Source organism: Geotrypetes seraphini, chromosome 3 (assembly GCF_902459505.1).
Source record: "Geotrypetes seraphini chromosome 3, aGeoSer1.1, whole genome shotgun sequence".
Taxonomy (NCBI): domain Eukaryota; kingdom Metazoa; phylum Chordata; class Amphibia; order Gymnophiona; family Dermophiidae; genus Geotrypetes; species Geotrypetes seraphini.
In genome coordinates this window covers 337,574,493-337,595,443 of record NC_047086.1, presented here as the reverse complement: position 1 = coordinate 337,595,443, position 20,951 = coordinate 337,574,493, and the positions used below count along the sequence as shown (strand labels likewise).

Sequence of the window (20,951 nt, the reverse complement as noted above, 5' to 3'; positions counted from 1 at the left end):
TTGGTAACGCTTAGCTTGAATTAGTTCATTCACCACAGAGATATCTGTGGTCAGCCTCGGAGCCCTTCCTCCTCCGGTCATCTGCAAGTCTGCCATATGGGGCTTGATTCACTAACCTCCTTTGCGTGGCCGATCCATGCAGGCCTGACAAATTTACAAAACAAAACAAAATTAAAATGAGGGCGATCGGAGGAACGCCCTCCTCTGGCCACACGGCTCGCTAGTGTGTGATTCTGACGCATGTGCAGACCAACTGGTCTGCGCATGCGTCTAGAGCCGTGACTTTTTTTTTAAAAAAACTTTTACTAGCCCAGCGAGCCTGTGGTTTTAACCCGCTTTAAACCCACGGGTTAAAACCATGGGTTCGCAGTGCGGGGAAGGGCATTAGAGTCGGGGCAGCAGGCAGGAGAGATTCGGGTCAAGAGCAGGGCGGCAAGTTGGTGCAGAGCACAAAATTGGGGCAGACAAGAGATCGGGGCTGAGACAGGGCAGCAGATTGGGGCAGAGAGCAGGGCGTCAGAAGGCAGGGTAGTCGGAAAGGACCTCAGCGACTGGTCCTCAGCAGTTGCTTATTTTGGATCGGCCAGCCCAGTTGGTGTTGCTTTTTTTATTTTAGTGAATCGTTTCCTGTCTGCATTTGAATGCCGTTCCTCCTCATTTGCATGTTCGGATCGGAGGATGATCGGGACAGAGGCTAGTAAATCGGGTCACAAAGGGCTCGCAAACTGATTGGTTTGCTTAGTGAATCTAGGCTATTGTCTCTTGTTCTTACTTTCAACAAGCCTTACTCCTTAGGCTTTACAGCAGGGGTCTCAGAGTCCCTCCTTGAGGGCCGCAATCCAGTCGGGTTTTCAGGATTTCCCCAATGAATATGCATGAGATCTGTGCATGCACTGCTTTCAATGCATATTCATTGGGGAAATCCTGAAAACCTGACTGGATTGCGGCCTCAAGGAGGGACTTTGAGATCCCTACTTTACATCTTCTTGTGATATGGTTTTACTTAAATATCAGTTTGACCATCTGCCATAATTGGGTTGTGTGAGGACAAAATGGAAGTGACTTGCAGCTTGGAAATCACCATAGAATGTGCCTGTTTTTCTCTTGTTTGTGGAAAAAGCAAAATTGTTTACCTGCTGGTCAGTAGTACTGCCAGCTCCTACTGCCCCACCTGTGATTGAGGATCATCTGTTTGGTACTGGAGAGTTTCTGGAGTTTTCCAGAGCTACAGATAAGTGGCACAGTGCTAATGAACCCTGCCCTTGAATTGGCCAGTCTCCTTGCAATTTTGGTAGGAACAGTGGCAATTTTACTCGTAAATTGCTGATTTTCCTATGAGATGTGAAGGGGGGATCAGCTGTGGATGGTGGTGGTTCAAGACAACCCCCTTTGCTACTGCTGAGGGAGAGAGACCTGAAGAGAAGGGCTCCAAGGAATCCCAGAATTGACTTTAGGGCACAGTTCTACCAAGCACACTTAGCAACTCTCCATCCCTACCAGAGAACTCACTTCTTACTAAACATAGATAGAGAATGAACTGAAGGGAGGAGGGGCTACCAAGTTTAAGCATTCCCTTGCATAAAGGCACTTGAACGTACAGCTCAGCAACTGCAGGAGAGGGTGGACGACCACGAAAACCAAGCTCGACGGAACAACTTAAGAGAGGTGGGTATACCGGAAACAGTAAAAGATAGTGATCTGCACGCCTGGCTGGAAACCTGGTTACCCACATCCCTCCAAATGGCGAGAACCTGCCAAAGCTGAGTGGAGTGAGCGCACCGAATTGGGCAGCGACAAGAGGGAGAACATCGACCTCGCCCAGTGATCATGCGGTTCTTCAACTTTGTAGAGAAGGAGTGGGTTCTGTGCCAATATCGGCAAGGTAAGCAGCTCACCTATGAGAATCGACCGGTGCTCCTGTTCCAGGACTTTTCCTCAGCGGTGGTGGCTAAGCGGACAGCGATGGCTCCATTTTGTTCAGCGCTATACCAGCGGGGCCTCCGCGCCATCCTTTAGTATCCCGCTCGAGTGCGCCTGCACTATCATGGGAAGCAGCTATCCTTTGACCAACTGAAAGAGTTAGAAGCTTTTGTGCAGGCTTTACCACCAGCAGCTGCTGAAGATTCTGGTTTGTTGCAGGCACCCTGAGGAAGATGCGCAGAGGAGCCACCTAAGCAGGACTGTGTTTGCCTCGCTTGTGTGCAGCTTTCAGTGCCTTTCACGCCACTGGTGGGCAGGGAGCCTTGGGTACTGGGGTTGTCTTTGTGCCTGGCTCCTTCATCTCTTTCCATCCGGGCTTACTCCTGTTTTTGTCTTCTTTCTTTGCTTCCTCTTGTACCAGCTTCTGTACAGGAATTGCGTGCACCTGAGTGGGGTCTACACACTTCTTTGAGAGCTGGCAGCCTCTATTTTGGGGAGAGTCTTTGGACCTAGATTTTCTCTTCAGGCTGGACAATGTTATATGTACTTTGTTTCAAATTCAAAGGGAAGAGTTCCCGGAGGTCTCCTCTTTGTGATTGCATAGGATGTTTGATTGGGGGTGGGGGGCAGAGCTGGGGAAGTTTCTCGTTTTTTTGGTTAAGTTTTTTTTCTTTTTGCTTTGGTGTGCATGTGGTGCAGAATGTATGTGGGGGGGATAATGGAGACTGGGGACGGTTTAGGGGGCTGTCTGCTGTTTTGAGAGGACTGTTGGGTAAAGGGAGTGTGGCTTGTTCACCTGGAAGGCAGGGGGTCTTACTGCTACTTTATTGGTTTCGTTCACTCTGTTACCACTTTGACTGTTACCACTTTGTCTCGCTTAATGCTGAGGGTATCCACTCACCTGTGAATAGAACAAAGATCCTGTCATTGCTCCGGAAACTTCAAACTGATATTGTCTATCTACAGGAAATGCACCTTACTATGTCTGAACATGCTAAATTGAAGAGGGAGTGGGTGGGGGAGGTGTGGTCATCTTTTAATGGGAGACAGCGGGGTGTGGCTATTCTTGCTCACAAAAAACTACCACTGCAGGTCCATAGGGTTATTACTGACAAACAGGGACAATATGTGATTATTGTGGGGGAATTGTGGGCAGTGCCACTGGTCTTTTGCAATGTCTATGCTCCCAATGTATACTAGCATAGTTTTTATACTCATTTGGTGGCTCTCTTGGCCAACTACCCGACACATAAGCTTTTTGTGGGGGGGCGACTTTACCTTTCAGGCTAACCCGCTCTTGGATCTTAAGCCACCTTGACAAGGGGATGCCAGCCACGACACTAAGGGGGTTAATTTCCTTGTGAACCAGTTGGGGGTAGTGGATGCATGGCGGGTTTTGCACCCAGACGAACGGGACTACACTTTTTATTCTCACCCTCACAAAACATATTCGCGGTTAGATTATTTACTTCCTTCGCAGAGCCTCCTGTCCAGTGTGGGTGTGGCCTGCATCGAGGAGTCTACAGTGTCCGACCATGCCCCTATCTCTATCACCTTGCATCTGCTGAATAGGGACTAGGACAGAGTGTGGAAACTGCCGCCTTACTTGTATAAAGATTTGGCCTTCCATACTTTCTTTTTGAGCCAAGTTTCAAGACTATGTCCATGACAATCCGCCTGCGGATGTGACTCCCACGATGTATTGGGAGGCTGCAAAGGTAGTTCTTCGGGGCCATATTTCCTATATGGCCAAAAAGTGAAAAGATCAGGATGGAGTCATCTTGCGCCTCTTTTTGGAACTGCAGCAGATCTGGAGGATTCATGTCACTAGGTTGGACGAGAGTGCCAAGGCCAAAGTTTATCAGCTTCGTAGGGAGATTCAAAATTTCCATCTTGGAGAGATTTGCCTTAAATCCAGACAAGGCCCCATAGGTGCTCATCTGTACATGCAAGGCCCATAAGTACTCCACAGTAGTGCTGCCTGATTCAGGGAAAAAAATTTTGATTCGATTCAGCCTATTGAATTGGTTTTTCGATTCAATTTTCCTGCCCAATTGGGTGTTTTTTTTTTTTTTTTCAAACATCCTGGTGGATTTATTTTATAGCTTCTTCACCCCCTTTGTCTTCTTCTAACCACTCTGATGCTGTGGTTTAAACAAAATAAAGAAACAAAAAGGACTTTTCCTTTCTCTGTTAAATCCTAGCTTACGTTTGCAGTCTAACACCAGCTTTGGCAGGATACATGTTTCAAATCTGACATATTGTAATCACAAAACAGAAAATAAAATTATTTTTTCTACCTTTTGTTGTCTGGTCATTATTCAAATCTTGTTGGTCCCAGGCTCTGGTTGTCTTCTGATCAGAGTCTCCTTTTTTCTTTCTCCGTGCTAACCATCCATCTTCCATCTCTGTCCTCCCTTTCTGTTTCCTTTCCATCCCCCGGAGGTCTGGTATCTTTCCTTTTTTTCATCTCCATCCCTGCAGCTGCAGCAGTGGACCCCATCAACCCCAGATCCAGCATCTCTCCTTTTCTCAACTACCCTTTCATCCTGCATCTCGCCCTCCTGTCCCACCACCCCAGGGTCCACCATCTCTCCCTTTCTCTTCCCAACTACCCTCCTATTCAGTATCTGTATCTCCCACCCCCCTCTACACCATCCCTTGTGTCCAACTTCTCTCCCTTTCTGTTTCTTCCCTCCCTAAATCCCATTGTCCACCATCTCTCTCCCTCTCTTCTGTTTTCAAACCCATTATTTCTCCCCCCCCAGTCCGGCATATGAACATCTTTTTGACCCCCCCCCTTCCCTCTTGCCCTCCCTCCATGCATGTACTTCTACACCAGGGTCCCTCCCTGAAGGCCTGTTCCTCTTGAAGGCCTGCACCCCCCCAAAGGCCTGCATGTTGCCCCCTGGCCTCCCGGTCAAACTTTTACTTAATTACAATAGCAAAGCATTCTGCAGAGAGGATCGCCGGTACTGTAGCGATCCTTGCAGGCAGCCACCGGCCTCTGAAGCTGTCGTTCCCTTTGCTTTGGTCCGCCCCTCCTCTGACGTCAGGGATCGCAGCAGAGGGAATGACAGCTCCGGAGGCTAGTGGCAGACTGCAAGGATCGCTACAGTCTTAACAACAGTTGCCTCTTGCAAGGTAAATTCAAACCATTCACATTAAAACTGCTAACTCAGACTATTACCTTTCCGTCCTCTCATCACCCACATGAGATACCCATAGTGCCCTTGCAACACTCCCCACCCCCTCCCCCCAACCTCCTCCCCAAGTCCAATTCTACCACCCATCTAGACTTTGTGTGACTCCCCCCCAACTTCATCTGACACATCAAAACCTCCATAACCCCCCCTGCATACATCCACCCCCCTCCCCTTCACATACCAAAGCATAATCCCCCCCCCGACTTGTCACCCCCTTACAATCCCATGCACTTCCAAAAACACACTGCTAAGGTCCAAAACACTGATTCCAGAGTATACAGTACATTAGAATACCAAATGGGACCACATAGTCCCTTTATGTGTCCTCCCGCTGCTCTCCTTCTTCCCGGACCCTCTGCTCCTGCCCAGATCAGTCCCTCTGAGACTTCGAGCTCCTTGATACATCCTGCCAACGATATTTCTTCAACTTCCGTCGCCACCTTCCGCTTTCCTTCGAATCTGGAGTCACCAGGCCCTCCTTTCTCAATACTTTCCACGCCTCAGAAACCAGAGTGACCTTAATATGATTTCCTTTGAGCATGAACAAAAGCCCAAAAGGGAACAACCACTGATACTTGATGGAATGCTGTTTTAGGACTTGCAAAACTGGATGGTACTCCGGTTTATGCTGCAGGGTAATAGACGAGAGATCCTGGAAGACCTCCACCTTACAGTTGTTCCAAGTGATTGGATCCTTGGCCCTCACCGCTTTCAAAAGTGTCTCCTGCTCTTGAAAATTATGTAGGCAAGCAACAATATTGCCTGGCAGCTCTCCGCGCTGTATCCTCAACACCCAGTAGGCCCTATCAATCTTAGGCAATACCAAGGATTTGGGGTCACCATCTTCCACCCCTCCAAGAAGATGTGCATATAAGCTTCTCACCACCTTTACTGCATCCTGGTACTCCTCAGTGTCAGGGACCCCCCCCCCCCCCAGCCAAATATTGTTCCTAAAGTCTTCTACATTCCAAAAGATCTCACTGTGTACCAGTAGCCAGAGTAGGCAGTGCTTGTACCTGCTCCTGCTCCTCTGCTCAGTCCCTTTCACTCTCTGTACTAGTTCAGCCAGATCCTGTCTGATCTCGCGAACTGCCTCCTTAATTTTCCCCTTGACACCTGCCACCTCTCATTTGATTTCAATAGCTCACTGCTGTACACCGGCTTTCTTGATTGCAGCAGAGCCTTTAGACGGGGATACTGCCTGCGGTTCATCCTGGCCTGAATCAGGCTCGGAATCACTTGCCTGAATCACATGGCACCATTTTGGAAACCGCTTCCATGTGGTGTAAGGTACTGCTCGCTGATCCTCCCGGTGCCTATTTATAAGATGAAGTTTTCTTTTTTGTCGGCATCACTCTGCTCCACCACTCTTCTGATTGCAGCATCCACCAAGTTGTGTCCAGGAAAGGGAAAATAACGCTATATTAGGAGGTTTGAATGCTCAAACAGGTCGGAGCTCACTCTCTAACCAGCCCTGTAATCGGGTATCTTTGCCAGAAGCTCCAATGGTTCAGTAGTTTAAATAGTAAATACTAGTAATATGTGGAAGCAAAACAATTTTGGGGTTTGTTTTCATGTTGAAATTTTTTGTTTTCAGGGGTGTGTTTGGTTTGTTTCAAGCATTTATTTTAATAGAATTTTAACACATTATAGCATATCATACATTGATTTGTAGGTTATTATATAAACTGAGATTTTTGGGCAAGAAAAGGCCCAAAAATGGGGGTCTATGCTTATATTCAGGTCATCACCCACCTGCCCCTTCCCGGATTTGTTATAGGCCTCCGCTGGGGTGGGGCGAAACAGGAGGGATCCCTCCCATCTCCTGTCCCAGCCAACTCTGCCAAATTTTTTGCCTTCCCATATACCTTTTTAAATCCCTGGTGGTCCATCAGTCTTCCGGGCAAGAGCAAGCTTTCCGCACTCCTGCCCAGTGTTGAGCAGCTCGCTGAAAGGCTGCCCCGAGTTCTTGTGAGAATGCGAGGCAGACATTCAGGGAGGGGCTCAGTGTGGGGCAGGAGCATGAAAAGCTCGCTCCTGCCCGGTACACCGCCAGACCACCAGGGATTCAAAAAGGTACGCAGAGAGAGGTGGGATGGAGGTAAAAAGAACTGACAGTCATCCAGGACAGGAGACGGGAAGGATCCATCCTGTTCCGGCCCACCATATCATACGGCAGGCCCAGTTGAGGCCTGCAGGACATTGAGAGAGAGGGGGTACAGGGCAGGGAGGGGTACTGGGTGGAGAGCCTGGCAGGGAAGAGAGGGGGGGGGGGCAGGGCACATGAATATTAACACACACATGTGTCTTATATTCACGTCCACCTTTTTTTTTTTTTTTTTGAGGAGGGGAAGGGTACCTTGTCTTAAACCCAGATCGACTTATATTCAACTATATATGGTTAATCAAATTGGAATGCATTTTTTTAAACACACAAGAAAATGAATATTACTAATAAATATATTGCAGGCAATTGCTTACAACTGCTGAAATATGTCCACCTAGCCTGTGATATTAGGAGCCATGCAGCACATCAAGAAAGGGGAAGCCAGAACATAAATATTTGGTATAACTAACCAAACGTAGATTCATTTATGTTAAAAGAAAGTAGTGTTAACAGCATAGTGACTGATTTAGTATATATTCTTAGTAATATGAAGGCTATAGATATCATTCATAGTTCCATGTTTAAATACAGTTGTGGAAATTTCTTGCAAAATATTTAGGTCAATAAATATTAGCAAGTAAATTGTCCAGGACAGTCGTTAACCACCTTCTTTTTTTTTTTTTCCCTAGGGTGGGATTTCTAATATTCTGGAGGAGTTGGTGGTGCAGCCTTTATTAGTATCTATCAGTGCTCTGACACTAGCTACAGAAACTGTGCGCAGCATTCTCAAGATTGATGATGTGGTTGGTATTCCCTGTATAGTAATGCTTTGATTTGAGCAACTACTAGTTGAGATCTAAATTATAGACTTGAATAAAATATACAGTACATTTGTTTTGCATTTATTTAGGAAGTACCGTATTTTCACGCATATAACGCGCGCGTTATACGCGTTTTTACCTACCGCGCATACCCCTCGCGCGTTATATGCGTGAGCGCGGTATACAAAAGTTTTAAAACATAGTTCCCACCCCGCCCGACGCCCGATTCACCCCCCCCAGCAGGACCGCTCGCACCCCCACCCCGAACGACCCGCTCGCACGCGCTCCCACCCGCACCCGCATCCACGATCGGAGCAAGAGGGAGCCCAAGCCCTCTTGCCCGGCCGACTCCCCGACGTCCGATACATCCCCCCCCCCCCCGGCAGGACCACTCGCACCCCCACCCCGAACGACCGCTCGCACGCGCTCCCACCCGCACCCGCATCCACGATCGGAGCAAGAGGGAGCCCAAGCCCTCTTGCCCGGCCGACTCCCCGACGTCCGATACATCCCCCCCCACCCCGAACGACCGCTCGCACGCGCTCCCACCCGCACCCGCATCCACGATCGGAGCAAGAGGGAGCCCAAGCCCTCTTGCCCGGCCGACTCCCCGACGTCCGATACATATCCCCCCCCCCCCGGCAGGACCACTCGCACCCCCACCCCGAAGGACCGCCGACTTCCCGACAATATCGGGCCAGAAGGGAGCCCAAACCCTCCTGGCCACGGCGACCCCCTAACCCCACCCCGCACTACATTACGGGCAGGAGGGATCCCAGGCCCTCCTGCCCTCGACGCAAACCCCCCTCCCCCCCAACGACCGCCCCCCCCAAGAACCTCCGACCGCCCCCCAGCCGACCCGCGATCCCCCTGGCGACCCCCACGACCGCCCCACCCCCCTTCCCCGGACCTTTGGTAGTTGGCCGGACAGACGGGAGCCAAACCCGCCTGTCCGGCAGGCAGCCAACGAAGGAATGAGGCCGGATTGGCCCATCCATCCTAAAGCTCCGCCTACTGGTGGGGCCTAAGGCGCGTGGGCCAATCAGAATAGGCCCTGGAGCCTTAGGTCCCACCTGGGGGCGCGGCCTGAGGCACATGGTCGGGTTGGGCCCATGTGCCTCAGGCCGCGCCCCCAGGTGGGACCTAAGGCTCCAGGGCCGATTCTGATTGGCCCTCGCGCCTTAGGCCCCACCAGTAGGCGGAGCTTTAGGATGGATGGGCCAATCCGGCCTCATTCCTTCGTTGGCTGCCTGCCGGACAGGCGGGTTTGGCTCCCGTCTGTCCGGCCAACTACCAAAGGTACGGGGAAGGGGGGTGGGGGGGTCGTGGGGGTCGCCAGGGGGGTCGCGGGTCGGCTGGGGGAGCGGTCGGAGGTTCTTGGGGGGGGGGGCGGTCGTTGGGGGGGGGGGGGGTTTGCGTCGAGGGCAGGAGGGCCTGGGATCCCTCCTGCCCGTAATGTAGTGCGGGGTAGGGTTAGGGGGTCGCCGTGGCCAGGAGGGTTTGGGCTCCCTTCTGGCCCAACTACCAAAGGTACGGGGAAGGGGGGTGGGGGGGTCGTGGGGGTCGCCAGGGGGGGTCGCGGGTCGGCTGGGGGGGCGGTCGGAGGTTCTTGGGGGGGGGCAGTCGTTGGGGGGAGGGGGGTTTGCGTCGAGGGCAGGAGGGCCTGGGATCCCTCCTGCCCGTAATGTAGTGCGGGGTGGGGTTAGGGGGTCGCCGTGGCCAGGAGGATTTGGGCTCCCTCCTGGCCCGATATTGTTGGGGAGTCGGCGGTCCTTCGGGGGGAGGGATGTATCGGACGTCGGGGGGGGGGCATCAGGCTTTCAGGATGGGGACAGACCTTCATGGGGGGACAGTGCACGGAAGTCAGGGGGGTGAACGGAGAGTCGGAAAGTCAGGGCGGGCGAAAGGAGCGTCGGGCAGCATGCGCGGTTTACCCGTGAGCGCGGTATACCAAAGTTTTTGTACATATCATCGTGATTTCTGCGCGCTATACCCGTGTGCGCGTTTTATACGGGTGCGCGTTATTTGCGTGAAAATACGGTACCATGAAAAAAGACTCATGGTATTGTAACTTCACAATTACTTAGCATTTTCCCCTTTATTTCATAAACTACCTCACCTAATCCCTAGCCCAACCACATACCACTACTCCTCTAGAATCTAGTATGCATGAACCCCAAGATTTTGGTTAGTAGTTTCATCACTGAGTAATGGTGGAGACTAGAGAATGACACGGTGAAAAAATTGGTCCCCGTCACCGCCCCGTCCCCGTCTCACCATCCTCTGCACCGCCCCGTCACCGCCATTCCCTTCACCGCCCCGTCACCGCCACTGCCACCCCATTCACCGCCCCGTCACCGCCACTGCAACCCCATTCACCGCCCCGTCACCGTCACCGCTGCATACATAAAAGCCTCAAACGGGTACGATTTTATATACTTTTCTTTATTTACGTATAAAGGAAACATTCTTTAAAACTTTAAAACTTAGTTAAATATTAGTTAATAACTATACAAAAACAAAACACGACATGTACTTTTAATTGTCCTCCACGGAGCTGGTTTTTTTTTTTCACACAAACAGTCCTACTAGAAACCTCTAATGTGGCTTAGTAAAAGAGACTGGCTGAGCTACTCTTTCCAATAGCATACACATTCTCATGCTGAAATAGAAGGAACAAAATGCATAGGGAGGCAAAAGAAATCATAACAACCTAGCAGACAAATTGAAATTCAGAAAGAAAGGTGTAGAGCAGTAGATATATAGAGGATATGCAAATGAATCTGATTAATATATATTTTAAAAACTATTAGATAACAATCATGAAATCACAGGAAACAGTACATATGGAGAAACACACATTATTGAACATTGAAATAGCATTGAACGTGAATATAGGTGAAGCAAAATTCATCGTGCCAATTTCTCCACTTCCACGATTCTTTCCCTACACTCACCCCCAAGCCAGCAGCCGATTTCACTCTGCTCCTTCCTCGATGTCCTGAACTTCATCGGGCAGCAGCAGCATTCACAATTCACTTCTGTTGCCCGCTTCAGGCCTTCCTCTCTGTCGGGTCCTGTCTTCATGAAAACAGGAAGTAGGCAGGACCCGGCAGAGAACAAGGCCGAAAAAGAAAACCGGCAAACTAAGGAAAGCTGGAGAGCAGTAGCGTACCAAGGGGGGGGGGCGGGAGGGGCGAAAAAGGTAATGGCGCCATGCCTTGGAGCACCGAGGCAGACCGAACCCCCGAACCTCCTCCCAGCCGAACCCCCGCCGAACCTTTCCGACTTTCCCAGCGAAAGCAGCAAACCTCCCAACAGTAGCGTCATCAGTGACGCGTCAGAGAGAGGAGAAAGCCGCGAAGGAGGTTTAATTACAGGTGTGGCAGTAGCGATTGGTCCTCTTCTTAGGGGGCGGAGTCAATGCGGCAACGTGCAAGTCGGGTTGAGGAGACAGACCACGCGAAGACAAACATGGCCGCCTGGAAAAAAATGACACCCGGTCACGACCAAAGACTCACGGTGAAAACACGGTAAATAGCGGTTCTTTGAAGGGGGTACATTGGCCTGCGGGGACAAATCTTTTCACCTGCACCTGCGGGCGGTGAAAACTTTTTTCCCCGTGTCTGCGGCGATTTGAGTATAGAGTCTCTGAAGCCCGCAGCCAAACCGCAGGCTCCCCGCGGCTCACTGCGGGGATCTCTCCCCGTGTCATTCTCTAGTGGAGACTCCTTTCTAGGTCAGTTTATTTAAAATTTGATACAAATGCTTATAAGGGATTTCTAAGCGGTGTACAAATTTAAAAAAAGGGGAAACAGTATTTTAAACAATCTTAAGACAAGCATAGACATAGATGAACCTGACACAGGAGGGCAGAGGGTAGAACTACAATTTTTAAAAAGGAGAGTTACAACAATAGGATGGGGAAAAATAAGTGCAGCAAATCAGGGGGAGTGTGGCACAGTGGTTAAAGCTACAGCCTCAGCACCCTGGGGTTGTGGGTTCAAACCCACGCTGCTCCTTGTGATCCTGGGCAAGTCACTTAATTCCCCCCATTGCCCCAGGTACATTAGATAGATGATCTCATGTAAACCGTTCTGAGCTCTCCTGGGAGAACGGTATAGAAAATTAAATAAATATTTGAAATAGATAAAAATGCATGAGTGGTCAAAGTAAAGGTTGCAGAACCTAGCCTCCAGGATTAGTTTTCAAATGTATCCCTATATAAAAAGGCTTTTAAGGAACTCTTGAATCTATCTAAAGCAGATTCTTCTCTGTGCATGGAGAATGATTCGGCCTGACAGTTGTCTTGTTCCTGGAGGACAAGGATCCCCATCTAGAGGGGGAACAGGGTTCCTTCGAGCTTTCCTATTTTTCTGGATATAGGGAGTGGCGCCTTCTGTCTGTTTGAAATGACTCAGTTCTGCTTAGCAGTACCACATGGTCCAGTCTCTATTTATTCAATTTTTCTAATTCTTTAAACAAGCACATCAATACTTGAATACAGATTTGCAATAAGAATCCAGAGAAATTAATAAACCTAACACCACTTACAGCAGTAATGTAAGGAGAAGAAATAATAATACATTATTTAGTCCACAAAATTAAAAATAAGGATCCAAGTATTGTAAAGGAATACATGTCAATTATAAGAACAGCCCAGGAGACAATGATAGAAGACCCGCAACAGCCTGTACTTTAAACTGCAGGAAGAGCTACTGGACCAATCACCACTCCCCCCCTCTTCCTTGGCCAAGATAAATTCCAACAATTGTTTTGGTTCGAAAAATAAAAAATTTTTCCCTTGTAGTAAAAAACAGCATTTTGCTGGAAATTTCAATATAAAGGATGCACCCAGAGCCAAAGCCCTGGGTTTGTAAAGTAGGAATTCTTTTTTCTTCTTCGGTGTCACTTGAGCAGTGTCTGGAAAGATCCAAATTGCCGAGCCAAAGAACTTATTCATATGACTGAAGTAAAGTCTAAAAACTAAATCACTCATGCTCCAAGGCAAATGTCACCAAGAGAGTAATCCTTTCCGTGACTACTTCAGGGAATTCTCCAAAAAATCTATTAAGTTCATTCCTCCCTTCTCCATTTCTCCCATTTCAATAGGAGTTGAACTATCTTGTTTTTTCCCTGGAGATATATATTGAGCCCCGGTAATAGGTGGTAAATTATCTTGCAGAATCATTAAAATTTCCTTCAGATATTTACGCACCATCTTAAGTGGAGATAATACTGGAGATTTAGGAAAATTTAATAATCTTAAGTTGTTTCTTCTCTGTTTATTTTCCATATATCCAAGTTTAAAAAAAAATAAAAGATCTTTCTTTAATAATCTCTGTTTCTGCCTCTTTTTTTTTTTGAGTAATCTGTTCTTCATGTCTTTTTATTTCATCTCTCTGTTATTTTAACATTCTCTCTTGGGCCCCTACCAGAGAGTGACAGAGACACAATCCGCCTGTACCTTAGTCATTGCCTTTTGGAGGTTAGAGTCCACGAGTTCAATAGCTCTCCACAGTTCCAAAGATCTTACCAAAAAGAGATTTGGTCATTTTCAAAGAGATTAAGAGTGTGGTTAATTGTTTAGGGTAGATGGCTTTAGTGAGAGGCAGTGTTTGATACTTGCGGTGTTATTTCTTTTACAGGGATTTCTTGAATAGTATGGTCTTTATTTCTTGCATGCGTGGATATCGGTGTGATGTTATCACGGCGACGTCCACACACTTCTGGGTGCCTTGAGCTGTGGCCACTACCTTTAGTGTGCCCCGGCTTAAAAAAGCTTGAGACACACTGCTCTAAATTCACTACTGCTGACTTAGTCAATTGTCCAAACTGAATGTTATTACTCACAGAAGTTAAGTTTTTTCCTGCCTCTGCTTTGAAAGCCAATATCTGGGCTCCAGTGGGGAGTTCTTGCTCCATTTCTTCTCCCACTGCTCTGGGGCTACACAGCAATCCACCTTTCTGGGTAAGCTGGTTGGCCACACTCTGCAGGGCTTCTTCCGAGTTGGACAAGACTTCGCCCCTGAATTGGGCTAAGGGAAACCCAATCGTCACTGAGGTTTGCCGAGCTCAGCATTTCTCCCAGAGTTTGGGGCAACTTCCACAACTGGCGGGTAAACCCTCCATCCAGCATCATCTGCACCAGAGTTTTGGAGGTCCCAGTCACCAGAGGAGTCGGCCGGGTTTTTCCCTTCCTCTTCCCCATTGTGGGTCTCATTCTGCGCCTGGTCCCATCGCTGTTCGGCCCCGCAGGAAAAAAACAAATGCCGGCAAGAGAAATCAGCTGCCGGCAATATCACAGCACTGCGTGGACAATCCGCGCACAGCAGAGAAGAGGGCTTGTGAAACAGCGTTAGCAAGGAGCTCACCACCTTGCATCTATTATGAACGCCATCTTGGATCGTTCTCAGCACTTCTACCTCTGGAAAGACAGCTCAAATCTGTGCGGCTATTACACATGGATTCTTCTCTGGATATACGGATTGGCTGTTCAGCATGATTCCATCTCTGGATTTTGGTGCAGCTCCTAACCAGTTGGCATGACCCATCTCAAGAGGTTAGGCATGGTGCCGCCTGCCTTTTCCGTATGGTTCCATTTTTGGCGGTAAAAGCAGCCTGATGGGCACCACTCCAATGCTACAATTGCAACTCTTCTTTGGATGCTTGCTTCGTTTGGGGATTTCTAGGGAGGTAGTACATGATTGTGTATCTCTGCTTGGCGTGACTACACCTCATATAGAGCACAGATCCTCCTGCCTCTTTGGCTTGACACCACCTGAATATGTGGCATGACTCCATCTCTGGATCTGGATTCCATCTCTGGATGCAGAGCGCAGCTTCACTTGCCTGAAAGGCATGGCTCTATTTTGGAATGTAGGGTGCGGGCCCTACTGAGTGGCATTGCTCGATCTTTAGATGCAGAGTATTGGCATGGTTCCTTCTTCAGATGTAAAAGATGGGTTCGCCTCCCTGATTTGCATGGTTCCTTCTGCGGATGTAGAAAGTGAGCATGGCTCCAACATTGGATATAGTGCATTGAATGCCCTACCTGTTTGGTAGGGCTCCATTTCCAGATGTGTAGTGCATGGGCTCACCTGCCTAGTATGGCTCCATCATTGGATGAAAAGCACTGATTCACCTGCCAGATTGTCATGGCTCCATTTCTGGATGGGGTAGACTGTCCTGAATGCCTGCTTGGCATGTCTTCATCTCAGGTAGTGGAGGGTTGCTCCCAAAGCCTGCTTGTAGTGGCTCATGTTCTAGATGTAGAGTGCTGATACAGATGGATGCTCGGCATGGGGCATGGCTCTGGGAGTAAGGCTTCATTCCAGACTCCTTATTGAAAATGTTCCATCTATTGTGGTAGCGCACCAATCCGAACACCGGCTTAGCGTGGAACCTTACTTGGTTATAGAACTCCACTTGGATGTTTACCTAGTGCCACTCCATCTTTGGAGGTTGCACACTGGTTGATTTCTGAGACCAAATGGGCTTCATAGGGAAACACAGCCCAGTCTCTGGATATCGGGCACAGGCCACCATTTGTGACAGGGTTTAGCTGATTTCTAAGGTCTAGCATGAGTTGACAGAGGCAGAAAAGAAAAAAAGAGTAACTATCAATATATCAGAGACAAAGGTAGTGAGGGAATATTCAGAATAGAGGATTAAAGACAAATAGTAACCGCTTGAAGGAGAGTTAGTAGAAGACAGGAGTGTAAAAAAAAGAGAAATTGGAACTAACATAATGGAAAGGTTGAAAAAAGCATTATATTTTGAATGTTTAAAATGGAATATATTAGCTTTAGGAAATGTACATAGCAAATGTTTTTGTATTGTGTTCAGTAGAAAAGGAATTTCCTTTAGAAGCAAACATTTATAAAACTGTGTTTATCTTCCAAGTTAGCATTAACATTTCAAATAACATTCGCTGACTTTTAGAAAGCCATAGTAGAGATTTCTACCACAGGCCAGCGAGGTAAATGCTCCAATACTAATAGAATTCCTATGAGCTTTGGAGCATTTACCTTGTTGGCCCATGGTAGAAACCTCTACTGCAGCTTTGTAAAAGGAGCCCATTGTAGCTGCATAATTCCTGATTTTAAGTGATAGAATAGGGATATGTGATGTATCAACTAATTCTGTTTTGTTTTTAACCTTCCTTTACAGGTGACCACTCGATAAATTGATTCTGATATTGAATACTGGCACAATGGTGGCCCATTACTGTTTGTGATCCCCGCATTGCAGGCTACAAATCTTCCAGAAATTGAAAGTTTATATGCTTAACAACTATTTAATAAAAGCTTTTGAGTCAAGAAGACCATTTATTTTTCTTGCATTTCTTAATTTACAATGCTTTTTTTTCATTCATGTCAATTTTGTTTATTATCATTCAGAGCACTTGAACTATAGCAGTTCTCTTCTCCCCCCATCTCAGCCTAAATCTCAAGAACAAAGCATCATGCTGTAACCAGTTCTCGCTATAAGAACTGTCATTTAAGTAGTAAGTCATTGTGATCTTTAGAATATAGGAGAAGATTTTTCTTAAATTGTCCTGATACCCAAATTTAGGGAAGCATCATATATAATTAATAGACAACATTCACTATGACAACACAGCTCTCTCTAAAGTCCAGGGCTCCCTCAGAGGAGGTTCCACCTTGGAATTAGCATAAAAATGGACCCAAATCTTCTCAAATTTGTCTTTTTTTTTTAATGCTGTTAATTTTTCTTCTTGGAAGGCTGTGGCATTTCCTGTGTGTCTTAACCCAAGGTGTCTCAACCCAGTCCTCAGATCACATCTAGCCAGTCAAGTTTACCGGATATCTGAAATGAATATACATGCAAAGTTTAATTTTCATTATCTCTGTTTGCAGATTTATCTCATACATATTTGTAGTGGGTATCCTGAAAACCTGATTGACTAGATGTGTTCTGAGGCCTGGGTTGAGAACTGCTGTCCTTGCCAGGCTAATCCAGATATGGGTTTTGGTCCTCTTCTGGCAGATTGAGGCAGAGAATCCTACATGCTGACTTCAACCTATGTAGTATGCTCTAGCAGCTTCCAGTATTCTATCTCCAGCAGATAAATGGTAAACCCTTACAGCTGTGAAAGGACTGGTTAAGTCAGAGGATTGTATGTTGAGGACTTCTAGCATGGTGGTCATTCTAGCATCCTCTCAGACCTAAAATACCCATACCAACACCAGCTTGATAAGGAGTGGAAGAGTAGCCTAATGGTTAACGCAGTGGCCTGAGAACAAGGCAAGTCACTTAACCCTCCATTACTTCAGTTACAAAATAAGTATTTATTATATAATATGTAACCACAGAGAAGTGGTATATCAAATCCTATCCCAACCTCATTTCTGAACAGGAGCCTCTACCTAGTTGTTACTTAGGTGGTGGACTTTTTTTTGAGGTGACAGGAAGTTGAGGCTTACTGTGTCTCCACCCCTCTTCTCAATTAACTTTCCTAATCAGCTGCTCCAGGGCAGCTTGCCATACTGAAGTCTTTAGAGGGCAGGCCTGAAAGTGTTAGCAGTTGCAACTTGAGAACATTGCAGGCAGGAGGGAAGTCAGCAGTCTAATATTTTGGAGAGGAGGTTGTATACCTGAAGATGTGCATCTGCCAAACAAGTGTTGGTTCAGTGCCAATCAAAATTTATAAGTGTTCAATAATTCTTATAAGGAGGAATAATAGCCTCAGAGTTCCAGTTAAAATATTACAAAAAGTAATAATTTATTTTTATATACCGCCAAAGCCATAGTAGTTTGAGGCAGTTTACAGTAAGAAGTACTGGACAAATGCTGAAAAAATGCAAATCATCACAAATACAAGATAAAAAAGGTAAAAAAATTAAAAACAAAATGTTAAAGGGGATGGAACAACTTCCTATGAAGAAAAGCTAAAATGGCTAGTGCTCTTAATCTTGGAGAAGAGATGGCTCAAGGGAGACACAATAGAGGTCTATAAAATACTGAGTGGAGTGGAATGGGTAGATATTAATCGGTTGTTTTTTCCAAAGATACTAGGACTAGAGGGCATGCAATGAAGTTACTAAGTAGTCGATTTATGTCCATTCTGTTTTGTTGAAATGTTCAAGAACATGCAACAAGAAAAGAAAACAGCATCACAATGACCATACTTACCTGTGGAATGTGTGTTCTTATAAACACCCCATAAGCAGTTATCCTAAACAGAACCCCCTTCCCCTCCTCAACAAGGAGCATCCAAAGTTAAATGTGCAGGTCATTTAGTACCATACTTCTAGCTCAGTGCAATCATGACTGAAACTAAGGGTTCCAGACTTTAAAAAAAGTGTTAATATTTCAGTTCAGTTGTAGAATCTCTTGCCTCCAACTGATAATAATAATAATAACAGGTTATATACCGCAGTACCGTTAAGTTCTATGCGGTTTACAAAAGATTAGTGAAGTACAAGTTGAGTTGACGTACAAGTTGAATTAGCTTAAGGGATGTGGGAACAATAGGGAGAAAGGGCAGGAACACCGTTAGGGAGGGGAAAGAGAGAAGTGGGTCAGCTGTCTAGGTATTTCAGGAATAGGTGAGTTTTGAGGCGTTTCCTGAATACCTCATAAGTGGTGGGCAATAGGAGTTGTTCTAGGTCTTTACCCCATAGAGCTGCTTGATGTGAGAGAAGATGCTCATGGTGTTTTTTTAGTTTGCATCCTCTAACCAGGGGGGAAACAAAATGCAAGTGGGAGCTTCTCTTGTGTTTGTTGGCTGAGAAGGAAAAGAGGTCAGTGATGTATTTAGGGGTTAGACCATAGAAGACTTTAAAACAGAGGCAGGCGAACTTAAACTTTACACGAGGTTCCATCGGCAGCCAGTGCAGCTGTTTGAAGTATGGTGTCACGTGATCGAACTTCTTTAGACCGAAGATTAGTCTGACCGCAGTGTTTTGCATTAGTTGTAAGCGTCGCATATTCTTTTGGGGGATTGCTAAGTATGCGATGTTACAGTAGTTGAGTTGACTTAATACGAGGGATTGTACCAGGATTCTGAAGGCAGAGTTATCAAAGTATGCTTTAATGGATTTAAGTTTCCAGAGGGTGAAAAAACCCTTTTTGATTAGGGAGTCCACCTGGTCTTTCATGGTGAGGCATTGGTCCAGAGTTACACGCAGTATTTTAATGGTGGGCTGTATGGGGTAGTTATGTTTGTTGATGTCTAGTGGAGTTTTGGTGTCGAGAGGGCGCGGTGAAGCGACAAAGAATTTTGTCTTCTCAGTATTGAGCTTGAGTTTGAAGTCTGTCATCCAATGCTCCATCACGTTTATGGCTTCTGATGCTTTTGGAATTGTTTCCGAGATGGAGTTGGCAAATGGGATGATGATCGTAAAGTCATCAGCGTAACTGAATAATTTTATCCCAAGCTGGGTTAGTTGAACGCTCAATGAGGTCATGTAGATATTGAAAAGCAGAGGGGATAGTGGGGACCCTTGCGGAACGCCGGATGGGTTGCTCCAGGTGTTGGAGAGATCATTGTTGAAGCGAACCTGATAGGTGCGGGATGAAAGGAAACCATGAAACCAGTTTAGCACTTCGCCTCTGATGCCAATAGCGTCTAGACACTGTAGCATTTTTGCATGGTCTACAAGGTCAAAGGCAGAGCTCATGTCGAATTGCATGAGCAGGGCATTGAGGCCTTTGCTTAAAAGTAGGTGCAAGTAATCTAAGATGGCCGCAATTGCCGTTTCTGTGCTGAAAAGCGGTCTAAAGCCGGATTGAGTCTCATGAAGGAGTGAGAACTGGTCCAGATATTCCATTAATTGGGAGTGTACCAGCCCCTCCATGATCTTTACAATGAGTGGTATGGAAGCAATTGGTCTGTAATTGGTAACTAGGGCTGACGATTCTTTGCTATTTTTTAGGATAGGGGTTATTATGTGGCCTTTGTTGGTGGGGAATTTTTCAGGTTATGGGCTAAGTAGTGCAGTAGAGATAATTTAAATTCAAGTGGTGCCGCTTTCATGATTTCCGGGGGACATGAGTCCAGGAAGCAGTATGATTTGGAGTATTTGTTATATAATTTGGTATAGTTATTCCAATCTATGTCTTGAAAGGAATCCCAGAACATGTCTGCAGGGGTTTCATTTCCTTGTGTGTTAGCTATATGGTGATCACTAGGTTCTTTTATTGAGCAATTGTTTCTTAGTTTTTTAATTTTTGAGTCTAAAGTGCAGGGCTAGGTCGTTCGCCGAGGGTAATTTAAAGTTGTGTATGGGTAGAGTGTAACGGGTGGTGTCGAATAAGTTAGTAACCAGATTGAACAGCTCTTTTGTATTAACTCCTCGTGAGCTGTTTCAGGATGAATTGATTTTGTTTGAGTAGAATGCTTTGTGTTTATCTTTTATTAGTTGTTTGTAGTTTTTTTATTGGCTCTCCAATTGTTACGGTCTGATAATTCTCCTGTTTTTTTCCATATTCTTTCTAGATGTCTGGCTAACTGTTTCATTTTTAGGAGATCGATGTCGAACCATTTGTTATATTTATTTGCATTACTTTTACTGGTATGTTTAGGTGCAATGTTGTCTAAAATGCAGGTGCTGGTAGTGGTCCAGTGATCCCAGAAATCAACTTCTTCCTCTACCTCTGCTTGTAGTTTATATTGCGCCCAGTAGTTATCTGGATTGATGTGGCCTCTCGTGAGATGTTCTTTTTTTATTTTTGGTCGAGTAATTTGTTTTCGTTGGAACCAGATTAGCTTGAAGTAGAAAGTGAAGTGGTCGGACCAGATGTCGTGGCACCAGGTGCTTCCTGGTAAGGAGATGGTGGGGTCTGGGATTTCCTTTGTGGACATGGCTACTACGTCTAGATGGTGGCCTTTTTCGTGAGTTTGTGCGGGGGGAAGGAGGTTGTAGTTAA

General features: G+C 46.6%; 1 protein-coding gene across 1 annotated transcript in view; it reads left to right on the top strand.

Annotated features, from left to right (window-relative positions):
• Positions 1 to 16,387, top strand: part of CCT4 (chaperonin containing TCP1 subunit 4) — a 122,281-nt gene extending 105,894 nt beyond the window's left edge. The window contains exons 13-14 of the mRNA XM_033938228.1: positions 7,923 to 8,036; positions 16,227 to 16,387. Coding sequence (XP_033794119.1) covers positions 7,923 to 8,036; positions 16,227 to 16,241 — 129 coding nt within the window. The 3' untranslated portion in view covers positions 16,242 to 16,387. The remainder of the gene's footprint in view (positions 1 to 7,922; positions 8,037 to 16,226) is intronic.
• The last annotated feature ends 4,564 nt before the right edge of the window (positions 16,388 to 20,951 follow it).